Below are 15,351 nucleotides of genomic sequence, written 5' to 3'. Positions count from 1 at the left end.
ATCTCTGGCCGAGACGAACTCTGTCTTGGTTTTCTATGAATCCCCATAGAAAGCTTTCCTGCTCTGGACAGTTCCTGTCTCGGCCAGAGATGTCAGCAGAGAGCACTGTGTCAGACTGAAACTAAAACATTTCCTGCATGAAATACAGGATGGGAAGACTTGAGATTTTTTAATAATGTGTTTAAATGGGAGGGCTCGCGTCTCCGATCTCCGTTCAAAGAGATTGAAGGCAGGATTTGGAGCAGAGTCCACATGGGGGTGGTTCCGCATGGAATCTTTGCGCCAATTCTGTAGTGGGAACGCGGCCTAATATAATTTTCTCCTCCCATTTGTACTGTACTAGTATTATAAAAGTAACTACAATAGTTACTATGGCTATGCTTAAAATTGCCACACGGAACACTCCTTTCTAACCAATTCCCATCATGCATTTTTGGTCACCAATTTAACATAAAAGTGAAGAATTATACCTTACAAAAGGGTTGTCCACAGTATATACCCTTTAAATCCTCCAACTCTGCCAGAAATAAGTTTGCAAACATAGAGGAGAATGGATTTTACAATCCCTTACCAGCTTGCTTGGCAGTACCATTTACCTAGAAAAATAGATACCAGTTCCTTGCTGTCATACAAATAGGAGGAAAACTTTTTTAACAGTGATCTTAAGAGTCAATCCAAATATTTGGATATCTGCTTCATTACCAATCCCCTACCCTCTAAAATCGGGCACCTTAGTGGATGCTCGACCAACTTGTGGATCTTAGGGATTCAATACCAATAGGGTATTCTTGTAAATTCCACCACCTATTTTCCTGTGAATATTTTAGACAATATCTGTATTTCCACTCCTTTACTAGTGACTTGACCTTGGACTGTACTCAGATGTGAATTCCCAGAATAATTCATACGTGGCCTTATCATTAAGCTGTCTGTGAGCTTCCCAACTATAATAGTCCCTATACAGGAGGACTAGATTTCCCCCGTCTGCTGGTTTTACTACTGTTTTCATGTAGTCTATTGTAGCAAAAGTAGTTGGAAAAAAAATGTCATATTTACAGTCTAGACTCTCCTGCTGTTAATGTATACTATAAGGTACTTGAGAAACAGTAACTTGGACATCTAACACACAAATAAGGTTACAGAATTGTAATAGCCTGATATATCGTAGTACCCTTTTGTCTTGACTTAAAAGCTGTGAGCACTTAAAAACGTTTCACAATATGTTAGAATCCTTAGTAATTTATACATCCTGTTATTCTAACATTGCAACCCTCAGCGCTATATCCAAGGAGAATTCTTATTTCCACAAATGCAAACTCCTGTGATTGCACTAGGAAACACCTGAGTTTTCGCTGCTTCTTGCTGTGTAAGGATGTTGACATACTTTGAATGAATAGCCAATGTGCGTATGTAGAGTATTTATGGAAGAAAACAATCGTGTTCTCAAGGAAAGATGTAGCAGTTATTATGATTGGCGTCCCAGGAGATTATCTTCATTGTCTATGCAGTAATATGATGGTTTCAAGAGAACACATTTCTGAATTAGTAATGTGTGCAAATATACAGTGGTGCCTTGGATTACGAGCATAATTGGTTCCGGGAGCATGCTTGTAATCCAAATCCACTCTTATACCAAGGCAAATATTCCCATAAGAAATCATTGAAATGCAGACAATTTGTTCTACATCCCAAAAATAATGATTTTATATTTTGATTAATATAAAAAACAAATGAAACAAACATTTATAAACAGCAGAATATGTGACATTATATGTTACTGTACAGTATAGCAATCAGCATGTGGAGTATAATGTATAGTAACTGCATAAACCTGAAAAACTGCAGCAATTTTTAGATACAGGATGGAACTGCAGATCCCCATAATGCAGTAGCGTAGTACAACAGGCTAGAAAGAAAAGCAGGGCTGCAGTCAGAGGTCTTCAGCATGGACCAATCAGGACTGACAGAGACTGCAGGGAGCATGAAGGAATGATCAGGGCAGATGTGGGCACATACATGCAGCACTCTCTGTCCAGGGAGAGAGGGGTTACAGCTATAGAGAGATTACCTCCACAGTCCTGTCCCCTGATGCAAGCCCCAGCCTGAAGTGGATCTGCTATGATTTGGAAGGTGAGGGAGACTTCCTGGGTCAGAGTACAGGGCTGTAGACCCCGCTGTGCAGACCATGTCCCTCCTCCGCTTCCCGTCCCACCTAGTACAGGAAGCTCTTAAACCAAAGCAATGCTCTTAAACCAAGTCACAATTTTGAAAAACTCTGAGCTCTTAAACCAAAACTCTCTTAAACCAAGTTACTCTTAAACCAAGGTACCACTGTATAGTTGTTTTTTTAAATTATATTACAATTACATTTATTTCGCTATATGTATATCAGGATTATGGTAAATACAGTAGCACTATGGAGGCAGACGTAAGCAGCTATGGACACATAAGGGAACACTACATTCAAAAACCACATTTCTATATTAAAATATAAAATTGTCATATTTACATTATACATATTGCTTTGTATTCCCCAGTTTCTATAACTGTGTCCTTAATGCCTTCTCAGTGGGGACACAGGCTTTCCTTGGTATGGAGTCTCCCTTGTTGCTCCCCCTTTCCTCTCCCAGCATGGGGATTCTCATGCACAAAGGGAAAGAAAACTGTGTCCCCTCCTTTTTCCAATCTGAGTGTAGTCTCTGAACATCACAAGGGGGCTACAAACAGGAAAAGCTGATCTACAGACTGCTAGAATATATATTTAGTAATAAGAGATTTAGAAGTTTATTACATTTGCATGCAATACTGCTGTAAAGGTTTCTGTGTCTTCTGCCAGAGGGATGCCAATTAAAAGGAGGGCACACTGGGTTTAAAAAAAACAAACTTGGTGAGTACTTCAAGCTACACTGTGTACGCAACTCCTAGATGTTAAGCAAGCATCGCTTATGTGCAACACCCATTAAAGTCTATGGCAGTTTTCTGCTTCCTCACCACTTCAGGGAAAGGACCACAAACAGGCCAGAGGGGACTGAGATGCATTTAGATGAGACTAGGATCTTTTTAAAGATGAGTTGGTATAAAAAAAAAAGAAAAACATTTAAAACATGTCTTCACATGAAAACCCCTCACGAGCAAGGAATACCACAAATCACCCTAGGCAGGGCTGCAAAGGTTTTACAATGGTCTGGAAAAAAAATAGGGTCAGTATCTGTTATTTATTTATTTTTGTTTGTTTTTTTTCAAACAACACATGGAATCTAGCAGATGGGCTGAATGGATTATTCTTGTATCATAAATGCAGCCATGAAAATTACAGCACAGATATGTATATATCTATGCTGTCAGTTTTCATATCAAAAGCTTACCAGCCACGCTGGTTGTGATCCAGTATCTGGCTCTCTGGTCCTTTGGCCACCGGCTGTATCTTCAGGCCGCCACCTCCTCTGGAATGATTGACAGCTGGAGCAGGCGTGGCCTGAAGATACATCCAGCGCGAGGACTGGAGAGCCAGATACCGGATCACAAACATGGAACGAGGAGAAAGTAAGCACTGATCTGATGTAATTGGCCATCTCCTTTCCCCATAGTCCATTTCTGATCTCATATGCCCACTGTAGATGCCTTCAGCAATGGACAGGGGTCAGCATGGGCACTCTGATCAGTCTGTATGTATGCAACCCCATATGACGCAAGTTGCAATGCACTGTGCATCCTGACACCTTTCTATCATAGCTAGCTTTTTCTGCAATTTGTGCTACTGCAGATTTTGTGGTTTACTAGTTAATAGTTTGCTTAGGTTTGCAACATAAGGGTACGTCCACATGTACCGGATCCGTAGTGGATTTCTCGCTGAGGATACACATCCTGCTGTGAGTTTGTCAGCAGCCCACCCTGTTAACCCCCGGCCGCCAGAGCGTATACTTCACCTGGTCCACACTCCGGATTGCTTCGGGGGTTACCGGCAGGTCACACTCGGCCAATCAGTGCGCTGCCCCGCCGCAGCGCACTGATTGGCTGAGTGGGACGTGAAGACACTGGGAGCCCCGAAGCAAGCCGGAGCAGGGAGCAGCTGATGTATGCGCTCCAGCGGCGGCGGGGTTAATGGGGTGGGCTGCGGACAAACTCGCAGCGGGATGTGCATCCTGCTGCGAGTTTGTCTGCCCATAGAGTTGGGATCCGCAGCGGATCTTGCTGCGAATACGCAGTGAGAAATCCACTGCGGATCTGGTACGTGTTAACTGCGTGCTAAATGTGCACCAAAATGTGGAATATTTTTTGTGAATTTAAGCCCACCCATTTTGCTGTAAGCCATGCCCCCCTGCATTGTAAATATTACGCAAGTCTTGTAAGCCTGCTATTTGTTGCTCAAACTTTACCCGACTTTTGTTGCATTCAGTGTTGAGTATCACCCCAACTCTGAGTATACGATACAAGCACCCTGGATGTTGCACAGAAAACATTTGAGGTCAATGCTTTACCCACAACAGGATTTTTCACTGTAACGTTCTTTTATGTTCACATAAAGCACTTCAGAAATATTTTATTTTTCTTTATTAAAATAATTTTTTGATTAATTATATTTCTTGAAACCAAAGTGTTCAACTTTAAACAAACATTGTTTTATGTCATATCTGGGATTTGTGTATTTGCTGTTCTAGAAGTGTGGGAATGCCATCATTTTTTGAGCAGCAGCACCATAAGGGTCAGAAGGGAAACAGAAACCTAAATAAGGTTAGGTTTTCATGTGTTTATGCTGTCACAAGTATCCGTCAGCAGTAAAGATGAGCGAACCTCGAGCATGCTCGAGTCCATCCGAACCCAATAGTTCGGCATTTGATTAGCGGTGGCTGCTGAAGTTGGATAAAGCCCTAAGGCTATGTGGAAAACATTGATATAGTCATTGGCTGTATCCATGTTTTCTAGACAACCTTAGGACTTTATCTTACTTGAGCAACCACCGCTAATCAAATGCCGAACGATCGGGTCCGGATGGACTCGAGCATGCTCGAGATTCGCTCATCTCTAGTCAGCAGTGATCGTGTGCTCTGGAGTCTGTGATATCCGTGAGCTGCTGCTCTAGCCCACTTACTTGCTGGTAATTCAAGAACCCTGCCACTCACTGGCTGGTGGGCGGGTCGGCCTCAAGCAGCAGCTCATCAACAAGACAGCGTTTTACTTAAAGCGACTCTGTACCCACAATCTGCCCCCCAAAAAAACACTTTTACCACTAGATAGCTGCTTTTAATCCAAGATCTGTCCTGGGGTCCGTTCAACAGGTGATGAAGTTATTTTCCTAAAACACCTTTTAAACTTGCTGCCCTGTGTCAAATTGTCATGACCTAGAGTGTCTGTGCCATAGGCTTGCACCGCCTTTCCGTCCCTCCTCCCCACCCTCTTAATCATTAGGAATGCCCCTGGGCAGAGTTTCTCCTAATCACCACTTATCTGAACACTGCACAGGTGCCTTAACCATCCAACACATGTGCAGTGTTCAGACAAGTGATGAAAAGGAGAAATCCTGCCTGGGACATTCCAAATGATGAAGAGGAGAGGTGGTGCAAACCTAGGGCACAGACACTCAAGGCCACATCAATTTGACACAGGGCTGCAAGTTTAAAAGTTGTTTTTATGACAATTACTGAATCACCTGCTGACCGGACCCCAGGACAGATATTGGATTAAAAGCAGCTATGCGACAGTACAAGCAATTTGGAGAGGCAGATTGTGGGTACAGAGTTGCTTTAAGGGGAAAATAATTCTGGTGACAGATTCCCTTTAAGATCAAACTCTCTGTTAACAGACACACTTGAAATCTTGTTCTTAAAAGTAACTTGTGGTCTTTGCAATGTGTGGAAATATTTATAGTGTAGATTTTTTGGGTACCAAAATGTAGTAATTGCAGTAAAATAGACGACTGCAGCATCATAAGGCCATGTTACAGTATGGTGAGTATATGATAAAAACGGAAATGCTCCTAGTACATATGCTGAATAGACCTTTATAGACACAGCGGATGCCAAAAGAGTGTCTGTCAGGCAGCTATATGTTGGTATAACCTTTTTACCACTGTATAGGACGGTTACCTGTGCAAGAAAAAGTATTTCTAAACATTTTGGTGACTTGCTTTGGTGAAGTTTATACTGCCCCTCCAGTTGAGCACAATTTTCTTTTCTTGGATGAATTCTAGAATATATTATGACAGTTTTTTCTACAGGACATTGTTAGTGGTGTCCTGGGAGATATTGCGCTGGCACTCCTGTATAACATTCTGACATCTTCTGCATGGCTCGACCTGTAAAATTAACTTTTCCTCTCTTCTTTCGAATGGTAGTATATTCATATGACTTTAGCTTGCTGTAATAGTCCGAAAACTTATTATACAGAATAGAGATGGGCATCCCATTTAGAATTATCCCAAAAGCAATGCATAAGAAAGCAAAAACCCGGCCAAGGTGGGTTTCTGGGTAGGTGTCTCCATATCCCACTGTAGAGATGCTGACCTGTTAATAAAACAAATGGTTAATAACTTTAACAACTATGTGTTATCTATATTTATGAAAAGTAATGTCATTTGAGAACATTTTAGTTTTTCTCACAAGTTTAGCACTGACCACTGAGACTTATGATAGCAGTCACCTTAATCTCACAGGAAGGATTACAATTTGGTTCATGTATGCGCTTCTAACCCTGTTAAGGTGGCCATACACGTTCAATAACTGACGGACGGGAGTTATCTCTTCTGCCTGCTGCCCGACCTCCCCATACACAGCAACAAACAGCCAAGCGTTCCTGTGTTGTCCTGGACCTCCAGACCCAGGCCCTTCTCTCCTGCTACTCTGGGCTAGAAAAAATTAAATATTTTAGTCTGTAGGGGCCTATACTTAACACTTACCTGATTCTATCTGAGCCAGCTGGAGTGGGGAGCTAGGTATCCCCAGACTCAGAGCATTCATGTGTTTGGAAGAGAGGGGGAAAACCCACTACCAGACACATTTGTTTTATTGGGGCCCATAAATCTTTAGCTATGTTCCTGGTTACTGCTAAATAATTTTTCCAATAAATTATTTTTTTGTTTCCTCAATTCCCACAATAAGACCAGACGTGCAGAAGATTCCGAGGTAAATTTATCAGAGCATGCTATCACAAATCCTAAAAAAAAATAGCACAATAGAACAAAAAGAGAGAACCTAGGAGTTTCTAAATGTTCTATAGCAGTGATTTTCAACCTTTTTTGAGCCGCGGCACACTTTTTATACTCAAAAAATCCCGGGGCACACCACCAACCAAAATGGCACAAAATGACACTAAAACAGTACATATTATACATATAGTTAATAATATAGATTCTAAATGTATTTATACTCACTCAGTGTGAAACCTGGGCCTGTTTTCTTCTCCCCCCCCCCCGTGCTTCTCTCCTGTTCTTCTCTCCACCATACTTCTCCCCCCTACTTCTCTCCTGTGCTTCTCTCCTGTTCTTCTCTCCACCATACTTCTCCCCCCTGCTTCTCTCCAGTGCTTCTCTCCACCATACTTCTCCCCCCTACTTCTCTCCTGTGCTTCTCTCCACCATACTTCTCTCCCCCCTGCTTCTCTCCACCAAACTTCTCTCCACCAAACTTCTCTCCCCCCTGCTTCTCTCTCCTGTTTCTCCTCCATCCCCAGGTTTCTCTTCCCATTGTTTTCTCCTGTTTCACAGGGGCGCCATAGTTTGGGGAACTTTCCTCGCGGCACACCCGACCATGTGTCGCGGCACACTGGTTGAAAATCACTGTTCTATCGCTACACTCAACCATTCACACACTTGGAACTAGTAAATAATTAATTAATATCTAGATGGGAGACAACCCATCAATGAAAACAAGTACTCACAAGACATACTCAAGAGCCTCCACATTATTTTTTAAAGATAACATATGCTCCATGATGGTATGTGCACACTGAGTAACTAGGACAGAAAGTCCAGTGCGTAATCCGACGCTTGCGGACAGCAGCGCGCGCGCCTCCGCCCGTGCCATAGACTTCATTCTATGCATGGGCGGATTCCTTTTTCCGCCCAAACAATTAACTCGATCATTCTTTGGGCGGAGGAAGGAATCCGCCCATGCATAGAATGGAGTCTATGGCACTGGGTGGAGATGTACGAGCCCTCCGGTGTCTGCGAGCGGTTGCGAGCGTCTGATTACGCGACGGACTTTCCATCCGATTTACTCAGTGTGCTCAAACCCTTACATAAGCAAAAAATAATAATAATAATTATATATATCGTGGTAACTTGGTTTAACCCCTTAAGGTCAAAGCCAATTTTCGTTTTTGCGCTTTTGCTTATTCCATTTTAAGTTTAAAAGTCAACAGCGCTTGCATTTTTTCACCTAGAGACGTATATGAGCGCTTATTTTTTGCAAAACCAATTGTACTTTGTAATGACAGGCATTATTTTTCCATAACATATGCTGCGAAACCGGAAAAAAATCATTTGCGCTGTCAAATTGAAAAAAAAAACTAATTTGTTTTGATTTCGGGGAGTTTTGCATTTACGGCGTTCGTCCCATGGTAAAACTGACTTGTTATGCATGTTCCTCAAGTCGTTACGATTACTATGATATATAACATGTATAACTTATATTGTATCGGATGACCTGTAAAAAATTCAAACCGTTGTTAACAAATATACGTTCCTTAAAACCGCTCCATTCCCAGGCTTATAGCGCTTTTATCCTTTGGTCTATGGGGCTGTGTGAGGTGTCATTTTTTGCGCCATGATGCGTTCTTTCTATCGGTACCTTGATTGCGCATATATGACTTTTTGATCACTTTTTATTAAATTTTTTCTGGATTTGATGCGACCAAAAATGCGCAATTTTGCACTTTGGAATTTTTTTGCGCTGACGCCGTTTACCGTGCGAGATCAGGAATGTGATTAATTAATAGTTCGGGCGATTACGTGTGCGGCGATACTAAATATGTTTATTTATTTGTTTATTTATTAATTTATATTTATAAAATGGGAAAAGGGGGGTGATTTGGACTTTTATTAGGGAAGGGGATTTTTTATTAATAAAAACACTTTTTTACTTTTTTTTTTTACATGGACTAGAAGCCCCCCTGGGGGACTTGTATATAGACAGCACTGATCTCTCATAGAGATCAATGCTGTGTATATACACAGCAAAGATCGATTAGATCGGTCATAGATTACTATGGCCTGCTGCAGGCCATAGCAATCTATTGCCGAGCCGGGATCAGCGTCATTCCGACGCTGAGGCCCGGCACGGGCAGAAGAACGGATCTCCCCCCCGCGATTGCATCGCGGGGGGGAGATCCGTGCCACTAGACACCAGGGATAGTGTGCATAAAGCACTTCAATGCAGCTGTCAGGTTTGACAGCTGCATTGAAGTGCTTAATTAGCCAGCGCGGCAACGGGACCCGCGCCGGCTAACAGAGGCACTGCCCGGCTGCACATGTCAGCCGGGATCAGCGCCGTTCTGAACACCCCCCGCGGCACCATGACGTATCAGATACGTCATGGGTCGCTAAGGGGTTAAGAGTGTTTTAATTTAAGAGCTCACAGTTTTTCAAAATTGTGACTTGGTTTAAGAGCATCGCTTTGGTTTGAGAGCTCCCTGTACTGGGTGGGAGCGCGAGTGGAGGAGGGGTATGGTCTGCATAACGGGGTCTAGAGCACTGTACTCTGAAGTCTCTGTAGTCTCCCTCACCTTCAAAATCATAGCAGACCCACTTCAGGCTGGGGCTTACATCAGGGAACAGGACGGTGGAGGTAATCTCTTCATAGCTGTCACCCCCTCTCTCCCCAGACAGAGAGCGCTGCATGTATGTGCCCACATATTCCCTGCTCATTCCTTCATGCTCCCTGCAGTCTCTGTCAGCCCTTGTGTTTCCCATCCGCTCCATTACTGTACAGTAACTTATAATATCACATATTCTGCTGTTTCTAAATGTTTGTTTCATTTGTTTTACATGTTATTCAGAAGAATAAATCATTATTTTTGGGATGTGGAACCAATAGTCTGCATTTCTCTGATTTCTTATGGGAAAATTTGCTTTGGTATAAAAGTGGATTTGGATTACAAGCACGGTCCTGGAACGAATTATGCTCGTAATCCAAGGCACCACTATATATTTAAAGTGAATCTGTCCTGGCATGTAGCAGGCCCTAAACCGGCGGTACCGCGTTGTAGAGGTCCTAACGCCGCATCCGATTTGGGGGTCAGCCTTTCCCCAATGCTGGTATTTTGAAGGAAAACTACTTTTATTGCTGCAGTTCGGGGAGTCAATCTGGCGTGGCCTAGAGCATCCAAGCCCTAGGCCTGCGGTGTCTCTCTCCCCACATCCATCCAGCCCAGGGGTGTGCTGAAAGTGAAGGGAGGCGGGGAGAGAGAAGCACCACAGGCCTAGATGCCCTAGGCTACGCTAGATTGATGCCCCACTGCATCAATAAAAGTAATTATTCTTCAAAATACTGGCACCGGGAATAAGGCCGACCGATGAACCAGAGGCAGTGAGAGGACCTCTATAATGCAGTCCTGGTGGTTTGGGAGCAGGTACATGCTGGTACAGATGTGCTTTAATAATCTTGTGGAGTGCCACAGATTATATGCTATATTAAGCTTCAGGCCAACAGCCTTGCACATTTTAGACTACAGTCTGAGGGAACTCACTTTACTGCTTCTTCCACTGTCTAGTGGACCCAGCCAATGGCTTCCAGGACTGTTCCAACCTTAGAAGCAGATCATTGTATAGCATGTGGATGTATGCTGTCTATTTCACTCCATAGAATTATCAGTGTGCACAGAAGCTGCATGCCAGCCCAAGAGCTAGCTCCTCACAAGTCGACACAGAACATTTCAGGCCATTCCACTTGCGCTACCAGTCTATTCCTAACCATAGAATAGTTGAAACAGTCATTTCACTAGCCTTATCAGTGGAAGGTCCATAAAATGAGGGCCTGTCCAATAATAATATAAATTATATTACTTCAGGGGACTAAGCAGCTGCTTAGTTAATTAGATGTATGCTAGCTTTGCATACACGAAATCCCAACCTCTGTATATGCCAATTGCTTTCTCCCCTTCCAGCTTCTTTTGTGTATATTTACTCATTCCAGAGTTGCTGTTGGGACAGGAATGTTTTCCGTTTTTGTGTGACGTCACCAGCAGGAAACTCCTCATACATACAGCCATCTTTACGAACTGCAATGAACTTTTTGTAAGTTTCATAACAAATCTCAGTTTGTGAGGTTCAGTTTAGTCCTCTCTACCCACTACTATTGCCTAGCACTTACCTTTTTTAGTTGATGTGGCAGCTATGGGTTTCCAGCTATATTAATTTGCAATTTCAGTGGTTGATTAGAATTTATTTCCTAATGCTGCCTACATTCCCCATGAATCATCTGGCTTCTCAGAGAAAGGGTTGGAGTCTCTTTACCGCCCTTTCTCTAATTAGATTACTGGGTGACATAATCACCTGTCTAGCCTCCAGTAGCTTAATCTGAGTTAATTCAGGTCAGTTCACATTATGTGCAGTTTTAAGCTATGTTGCCACACAGTATTTTTGCTCAGTATTTTAGTCAGTATTTTGCAACCAAAGCAAAATGTTTAATAAAGACATACAAAGAAATTGTTTATGCACCATGATAAGTACAAAGAAATAATTTAAAAAATTAAAAATTGTCTATAGCCTATAACTGCTTACCTAGGTGTGCCTCACTAAAGATTGGAGGTCACCACACTGGTGAAGCATCTCTCACAATTTGACAAGCACTTCCAACAACAACTCATTTTTGTACATAGCTGGAATATAGTAATGTGCAGTAGCCTTAGGGGCCTATTCCACAGGAGCAATAATCGGCCGAATCAGCCCCATTTGGCCCGATTCGGCAGATTTTCGCTCCGTGGAATAGAGAGAACGGTCAGCCGATGATCGTGTCATCGGCTGATCGTTCATTTAGGTTTGGACCTAAAATTGTCATTCGCCACCAATGCATCGATACAGTTGAATAGCGGTGCGTGGCGGTGACTGACTATTTTAGCAGAACCATACATTACCTGTCCGGGCCGCAGGTCTTCTTCTCCCGCGCGGCAGCATCATCTTCGGAGTGGGGCTGTCTGAACTGACAGACCACTAAGCCAATCACTGTCCGGGACCGCCGTGGCCAGTGATTGGCTGAGCGGTCTGTCAGTTCAGACAGCCCCGCTCCGAAGCCGATGCTGCCGTGTGGGAGTAGGAGAAGAAGACCTGCGGCCGGAAAGGGTAATGTATGAAGCAAGGGCTGCAAGGACATCGGTAACTATGTCTCTGCAGCCCTTGTTTCATGATCATCGGGGCCATGGAATAGGCCCAGTAAACGAGCGCCGATCTAGCAGCGAGCGCCGATCTCGTTTACGTCGTTGCTCGTCTGGTGGAATAGGACCCTTAGTAAAGGGGAGCCTGGACATACTTACATTTGAGTGAAGGATTGTCTTTTTGCCAATCCTGTTACAAACAGAATTTAACTAAAATGGTGCTAAGGATGAAGGTAAGAGAATTACCTTTATTCGCAGTGTCCCCCAAGCTATGGGAACATTACAGCAGGTTGGTGCCTTCTAACCTGCTGTTTGTTTCCCTTTAAATACAGAAGAATAAATAAAGATAAGCAGTAAGAAAAATAAAGAGTAAGCAATATCCAAGCGGAATACTTCCAGTCTGACTTGTTTGATTATTCCTTACCCTTCATTTTGATTATTATTTTTGATGTTTTTTTTTTTTTGTTTTTTTTTTTTTAAACATTTTCCAATAATTTGTGGTTGTATCCTGATATTTACTTTTAGGCTGCAGTCTATTGTAACCTGTATATTCTAATGAAATACAAACTTGGCATGTATGTTTTAAGGCCTTTATACCCTGGAAAATATGGCATACCACATTAGTGTATATGGACATATTCTATTAAAGAGGTTGTATCATGGCAACTGGCCATTTATCCCTCCTCCCTGATGTCACATCCAGCCAGGATTAGTTTAACATGTGTGGGGGGCTCTGCAACCACCAGACTACTTTTAGCCATAGATGAGAGTTCCTAGCTAGCTGCAAAGACTTCAAGGGGAGGGAATAATTATTTATATTTATAACTTATTCCTACGTTGCTAGGCATGGTTAACCATGCATTGGGGGGGCTCAGGACCGACTGCACCGAAATCACCTTATTAGCATAAACATATTGTAGTGTAGATCTACGGAACACCTTAGTGGATTTGAAAATGGAAATTTGTGTTTTAATCAGAGTTCCATGGGCTACAAGTGAATACCAACAGGTTAAGCCCCTTTTGCACAGGGTCAAAAGGTCAGCGCCCGCTTGCTCCTCGTTCCCCGCTCACTGCTGGTGCAATTACAGCGGGTAAAAGCCGGGGGGCTGCCTGGTCGATAGCTGGATCGTCCGGGTAGCCCATAGAAGATAGCGGCAGTCTGCTGCCGCCGCTCCTATTGCACTGAGCGACAGCAGCATATCTCTGCTATCTAGACTGTTGATTTTTCAACATGTTGAAAGACAATCAGTGCATGTCGGCTGATTACACAAGACGATTATCGTCCAAACACGGAAGATAATCACCTCATGTAGTAGGGCCTTTAGTTAGCATGGTAGTGATGCTAAATTCCCTTTAAAACACTATAAAAAATAGTAACATGTAGTAGAACACTTACTGCTGCCCACCACCAGGCATGAGGAATACTGGTGAAGTTAGTTCCTGAGACATCATGTTCAACAGTATAAACCATGGCAGAAAATGAGAAAATCCCCATGGCGATGAAGAGAAGTAGACATCCTACTTGTTGGTAGCACTGTCGAAGGGTAAACCCAAAGGCTCTAAGCCCGGTGGAATGACGTGCCAACTTAAGGATGCGGAAAATGCGCATCAGTCTCATTATCCGAAGAACTTGTCCAAGTTTTCCAACCCGTCCTACGGCCTCTATCTCCTGTTCGTGATTCGTTTTATTACCATACTGGTCTTCCCCTGAAAACGTCTCGAGAAGCAATTGCAAATACAGTGGCAGTATTGCTATGAGGTCTACAGCATTAAGAACGCTCCGCACAAAGCGCTGTATGTCTGGTGTTGAGATAATGCGAAGAATATACTCCAATGTAAAGAATGCTATACAAAAGGTTTCCACGTGTTCCAAGTAAGGTCTACCACTCGCAATCCCAATAGAATTCTTATATTGCATATCTTCAACTGTATTAAGAGTCATTGCTACAACAGAAATAAGTACAAAGAAGCTAGATGCCACTGCCATAGCCTTGGCTGTAATGGAGGAGAAGGGCTTCTCCATCAAATTCCAAATACGGCGTCTTAAGTGTCCATAAAGCATGCCTCTAAAAAGTTCTTCATTCTCCTCTGTTTCCATTTCAGCTCTGAGCTCTCTTTGGATCTTCAGCTGTTCATTGAGCTCATCCTGCCTTTCTTCAAAGGATATACGACAGCAGCGAGGAGTGTGCTTTACCCTTACTCCCCAATAATTAATTTCCTCCAGGAAGCTGCGGGGACATAACTCATCCCTTACCCATAACACCCCAGTGCGATAGAAATTATAGATATGATGGAATATAGCTGGATCACGATCAAAAAAGTAGACATCATCATTTGGACTGTAATCATCACATAGGTCTAGTTTGCGCTGTCGGTCAGTGTAAGTAGCCAAGCGACCTATGCGAGTCTTCGGATAACTAGCCGCGACCATGTAGGATATATAATAACTCGTACCTCCAACATTAATGTGCAGCAAATTGCTTCGAGGTCTTCCAAAAAAAGAGGGCGAAAGCATGCGTGTCTCCTCTTCTTCAGAGAATCTACGCTCATGCGTTGAAATGAATTGCTTTTTCCATCCATCCAGTCGTTTCTCCTCTTTTTCAGCCCATTTTAGCTCTTCTAAATCATCATCTTCATCTTCAATGTAGTAAATATAATTACCCTCAGAGCTCCACTGATTGCTGGAGGAATCTCTGGCGAATCTGAATCTGTCTTCATCTCCTCGAGGTCTTCCAGGTCTATCTCTAAAGAAGGACAATGGTGGAGCTCTAGTCCTTTGCCTATGTTGCAGCATTTCTTGCCTAGAAGCAAACATCCTTTGTGGAAGAAGGTTTGTCATCCAGAAGCTTTGGTTTCCTTTGTGTTACAGAACACATCCCATGACCATTGTACAGAACAAAAGCAAAGCATTATCTGCCCTATGTGTCACTGACAGTTTTAAGTCTTGCTGACAAAGAAGATTTGAATACTTAAGAAGGGATTTTCAGGTTAATATCCCATTCAGCCTAAAACTTACAGCATTCAGTTGAACTCAAAACAAATGAAGCA

General features: G+C 42.9%; 1 protein-coding gene across 1 annotated transcript; it reads right to left on the bottom strand.

Moving 5' to 3' along the window:
* Nucleotides 1-6,089: 6,089 nt before the first annotated feature.
* KCNV2 (potassium voltage-gated channel modifier subfamily V member 2) lies at nt 6,090-15,142 on the bottom strand. Its single transcript, XM_069963483.1, has 2 exons — nt 13,700-15,142; nt 6,090-6,500 (listed from the first exon to the last, which is right to left on the bottom strand). The coding sequence occupies exons 1-2, from the start codon at nt 15,140-15,142 to the stop codon at nt 6,222-6,224; spliced, it is 1,722 nt and encodes a 573-aa protein (XP_069819584.1). The 3' UTR covers nt 6,090-6,221.
* Nucleotides 15,143-15,351: the final 209 nt, after the last annotated feature.

The sequence above is a fragment of the Dendropsophus ebraccatus genome, chromosome 3 (genome assembly GCF_027789765.1).
Source record: "Dendropsophus ebraccatus isolate aDenEbr1 chromosome 3, aDenEbr1.pat, whole genome shotgun sequence".
NCBI lineage: Eukaryota > Metazoa > Chordata > Amphibia > Anura > Hylidae > Dendropsophus > Dendropsophus ebraccatus.
The sequence above is the reverse complement of the archived record's forward strand: the minus strand, read 5'-3'. Positions and strand labels throughout refer to the sequence as shown.